This window comes from Hypomesus transpacificus, chromosome 2 (assembly GCF_021917145.1).
Source record: "Hypomesus transpacificus isolate Combined female chromosome 2, fHypTra1, whole genome shotgun sequence".
Lineage (NCBI taxonomy): Eukaryota > Metazoa > Chordata > Actinopteri > Osmeriformes > Osmeridae > Hypomesus > Hypomesus transpacificus.
The window spans coordinates 1,827,828-1,832,933 of NC_061061.1; the positions used below are offsets into that span (position 1 = coordinate 1,827,828).

At 43.6% G+C, this 5,106-nt stretch overlaps 1 protein-coding gene across 1 annotated transcript; it reads right to left on the bottom strand.

Annotated features, from left to right (window-relative positions):
- Positions 1 to 828: 828 nt before the first annotated feature.
- Positions 829 to 4,069, bottom strand: pou3f1 (POU class 3 homeobox 1). The gene has a single exon (XM_047035107.1). It carries the CDS (start codon positions 4,038 to 4,040, stop codon positions 2,910 to 2,912), a length of 1,131 nt encoding a protein of 376 aa, XP_046891063.1. The 5' UTR covers positions 4,041 to 4,069; the 3' UTR covers positions 829 to 2,909.
- Between the last annotated feature and the right edge of the window lie 1,037 nt (positions 4,070 to 5,106).

Genomic DNA, 5,106 nt, shown 5'->3' on the forward strand with positions numbered 1-5,106 from the left:
ACTGTCGCGCCGTTATTCTGCAGAATGAACTTGACTGGTGGGCTCTTGCGTTAAAACTGGGTTGTTCCCTAGAAACTACACCAGATGTCTAAGATGTCATGAACAGTTTATGAGCTGTATACAGTGAAACACAGTCACGCTGCGGAGGGGGGGGGGGGGGGGGGGGGGGGGCTTGTTTATCTGACCCAAAAAGTAAATAATTTCAATAACATGACATGAGTTCAATATTACTCTCCGGCGAATTAGGCCCATCAACGGTATTTTTATGAGACGCGTTTATGGTCGGTTTGAGGTGCCACGGTTGATGTGTATCACCATAATGCTTATTATTGTAGAACACTGTGCATTTATACAAATTAAATATTATATCTACCCTCTACAAGCACTGTATTATCGTCAAGTTTAAATTGTAGGATGCAAAGGTATAGGCCACTTTAATGGGTGGCTTGCTGTGATGTGAGAACGTTTAACATAGGGAGGAATCTGAACGCCCAGGCTCATGTTTACGGGAGAGCATAGCGTCCTCAGTTATACTGGAATACTGAGCTACGAGTGGAACATTATAATAGGCCTAAAATAGCCTACATAATAATTTGTATATATTATTATAATAACGTTTAGGCCAATATTTTTTATCTGTAGGTAAATTAAAAGACATAATCTTAGTGTTAATATTGCACATTTTAATACTGCGAATACACAAAGATGTGAACAATGAAAGGGGTTGTGTGAACTTGATAAGGAATGCCTGAGGTCAATTATTGTTGTCTTTTCCCATGACAATACGTGTATACAGCGTCGGATTAAACCTGAATCCCAATTACGCAACGGAATACTGTTAAAATGTGAACACAAGGCGTGTATTCAACACTTTCTAAAGAGTTGTATCAGGGTTGTTCAGCCCAGACGCACGAGCTGTCCGGCCTGTTGTCAGGTGAGGTCACAGCACTTAGCAAAAACGGACTTTGAGGAGTTTGATTATTAATGAAGACAAAATACCTCTTCTTGTATATATGTTTTATGTAAGTAATAAAATATTACTATAACATAAATATAAATGTGACTTTGCAGTCTACATTTAGCAATCAACATACAACCAATGTAGTAAACAAAACATATTGAAATCCACTGCAACATAACCATTATGAGAGCCCAACAAAACGCTCCAAACACATTTAAGAAATAAATATATATATATAAATGGTCAGATTCATAAATGAAATCATATTAAAATATTTTCTTGGAATTAGTTAGTGTACAAAACTGCCCGGAAAGAAACGAAAACATATCTCAGAACAAGTAGAAGTTTACATATTCGACATATTTACATATTCGAAATAATCCTGGCAACATTATCTTTAAAATCTTTTTTTGTTGTTGCTGCTGTTGAAAAAAGTTTTCCCACTGTAACGAATAGCACTCCAATAGGATTTTGTATTATAAGACTGTTCTTTCGAACTCAGCAGATCAAGATACGATACACAACGCACATGTTTATCCCTCAGCTATCCCTTCTTATGTTTGTCAGAAAAAAAAATCACTAAAACGTGTCCCTCATCCGCTTATCTTTAGTAATTGTAGTATGTTTTCCTCAGAATACAATAGTTGCAATACAATGACAAAATGGGTCTAGTTCATCGCAGCGTGCCTTTCATAGTCCTCTGCTTTTAATGAGAAGAGAACGCGATGTCTCCTGTCTGATCCTTGGACCTGGGGCGCTAGAATTACCTGAGTTTTACTTTCGTATTTGACCAATCTCTTTCTTATGATGTGGCGGGGACTTTAGGCATTTGGCAATGTAAGCTGACTGTGTCCTGCGATGATTCTAGAAACTTGTAAACATGTTCTCACTGCGTATAGGCCTATACTGAAAACATATCCACTGAAACCAATTGATAAATAAATCTAAAATTGCAATACTGAAACGTAAGAATAAGTGCTCCATGCAAAAGAAAACAATATTAGAAAGAAAACAATATTAAACAAATTCTTTAAATCGACAAGAACATGTTTTATCAAATAGGCTAGAAATGATCCATTTTGCCCTTCTATCGTAAGTCGCTATTTTCGAAATTCAATGTAGTCAGCTGCAAAGCTTTAAATATCTATTTATAAGGCTGCCAGAACTGAGATTTCTTGTTGCATTTCAAATGCATCTGACATTGAGTGTGATGATTTCGCGAACGGCTGCCATCATCTCTATCATCTTATCACCAGCTCCTCCGGCCACTAACTTAGGTACAACACAGTGAGAGGAGGCGCTCGGATGAGTTACAGTAAACAGCCTAATAAAGGACAGAAATAATAATAATAATAACAACAATAATAATAATAATAGCATTTCTGCAGCAGAAGATAGACACTGAAGTTAAGAATTTCCAAATCAAACATCACAATTAATATAACAAAGCAAAATAGGCTAGTAATTAGAAATATGGTTAATCAGTTTAAGCCTGAAAAGCAAATGTTCATCGTATGTTCTTAATATTCAGGCTACCACCTCGCGCTGGCATCCGCAATCAGTTCACGAGACCAAGTTGAGATGGAAACACGATTCCCTTCAAACTGCCATGGAACACCGAATTTACCTTAGGGTAAGCCCCTCCATAGAATTTTGGTAAATAAAGATCTTTGTTTTGATTAAAATGCGTATGAAATTAATTTTGGAATAGTGACAGTTTTTTTTCCAACCACCCCTGCCTTTGTCAATCGTTTTTTTTGTTAAGCCACAATCTCCTGGTGCTGTGCACACTTCTGTCCAACTTTGCCAAGTCTCTTTTCTCACAGGAAAAAGAAAGCAAAATTAAATACTGTAAACTCCGTAGTCCTTTTCCCTTTTCTAATTTCTCCCCCCTCCTTCCCTCCCTCCCTCCCTTCCTCCCAGACGGTTGAATCGTTCATGAAAATAGTCACTGCACCGGGCTCTGTAGTGAGTGGTGGTGAGGGGGGGTCTCCGCTTGAGAATATACGTCCTCCATATTAGGATGGGGGACCCCCACCGGTGTCATTCGTTTTTCTTTTTGTCTTCTGTTGCAAAACCAAACACGGACAACCTCTTTTTCCAACTGCAGAGTGCCGGCTAAACTGGTGATTTCATGAGCGGAGGGTTTGGGGCATTTTAAGAAATGATTTTCTAGCGCGCCTTTCACTCCTACTTCAATCGAGGTCCTCTTCTTTCTCTTCCTCCCCTGCGCAGCGATCTTGTCCAGGTTGGTCGGGCTGCCCGTGTTCGAGTCGGTCTCCTCCAGCCACTTGTTCAGCAGCGGCTTCAGCTTGCACATGTTCTTGAAGCTGAGCTGCAAAGCCTCGAACCTGCAGATAGTCGTCTGAGAAAAGACGTTTCCGTAGAGCGTGCCCAGGGCCAAGCCCACGTCCGCCTGGGTGAACCCCAGCTTGATCCTCCGCTGCTTGAACTGCTTTGCGAACTGCTCTAGGTCGTCGGAGCTCGGAGCGTCCTCGTCCGAGTGGTCCTGGTGGTGGCTGAACGCCTGCTGGGGCGACTCCATCTGGTGGTCATGGCTACCCGCGTCGTCGTGCAGCGGGTCCCGCATGCCGTGGTGCAGAGACGCGGGCTGCGGACTCAGCATGGCGTTGAGGTTTGTGTATCCCGGCTGCGAGTAGACCAATGACTGGTGGCCGTTGGACGCTGGGGACAGCGGGGACAAGTGGTGCGTCGTGGTCGGTGCCCACGAGCCGTGGTGCGCGCTCTGTGTCTGCTGGTGGACCAGGTGAGGTCTGTGGTGGAACCCGCTGCTCAGGTCCTCGCGGCTCGCCTGGACGCTCGCTTTGTTGTGCTCCTGTTGGCCGATGTGGGTCCCGCTGGTCCAGTCCGTGTTGGAGCTGGGTAGCCACTGGTGGTGGGTCAGGCTCATCGGATGTCCCGTGTTGGTCGCCGCTAACCCTTGCAGGTACTCGTGGTGCATCATTTTCTGCACCTCTCGGTAGGTCGTCCCCTGATGCATCCTATCCGAATCCGGATGCATGAGCGGGTTGGACGGTAAGGAGTTATTCCGCGGAATATACTGAGCTGTTGTCGCCATGGCTCCGACTTCGAAAACTGACGAGCACTTCGGAGGTCTCTGGGCTTTAGAGCCAAAACGCAACAACCTGCTCTGGGAGGTCTCGGGCGCGCGAGGACACGCCTCCTCTTCGCTTGTATTGGCTCCTCACCGATTCAAGCCCACGAGAGGCATATTCAATAGGCGCAACGTTTCAGAAGGTTGCAGAGCGCATTTTACGCGCATAAAGGGATACGGTTTCTGTTTTATACACAATATGGGAACGTGAACAATGTATATGTTACAATAGTATTTTTGTTTTGCAAGCCATAACGCTTGCTGCAGTGCCCTAGATTTCAAACACACCTCTCTCAAATTCTGCTTTGTTGGCCGTTGGGTGCTCTGATCCCGGTAACTCGCAATTGTCCACGTTTAAAACATAATTCCGTCCGTTCCCTGCCCCGGACGGGGCGCCGAGGGCTCGTGGAAACTGAGAGAGATGATTAGGATTCGCTGGCTTTCGGTCGGGTTGTTTTGCAAATAACCACGTGGGGGAGTAAGGGGATCTATATACGGGGTTACCAAATCCCCCTTTCCACTTTTATCTGAGGGTCACTGATACCGGCACCTACAAAACTATTATTGGATGTTAATTGCAATCAACGCACAAGATGCATGTAAATGAGGTGGGTCTGATGTGTATCGACGAATAAAACGGCCATAAGTATCGCGAGATTGCGAAAGTCCTTCCGATTTAATACAGTTTCCTCATATCAAAGACCCACAATCAGTAATTATGGCTTTTGTAATTTTCAATGATCTCTTCATCCCCACGTGCTTTGATATTATGGTCTCTCTCTGTGTCTCTCTCTGTGTCTCTCTCCTTCTCTGGCACTAATACACAAGCACATACACCCCCCCACCCCTCTCTGTCTCTCTCTCTCTCACACACTCACACACACACACACACTCAAGTGCACACACAAACCCACGCAAATACTACTAATAATAGGCAAATAATAATAACACAAATAATATTAATAGTAATAATCAAAGACTATTCCAGCATTGGGATACAAAGTAACAACTGTTTTTAATATTCAAAATC

What these genes read in the sequence shown, in the direction of transcription:
- pou3f1 (XM_047035107.1), bottom strand. Translation starts at nt 4,040, where the DNA reads ATGGCGACAACAGCTCAGTATATTCCGCGGAATAACTCCTTACCGTCC.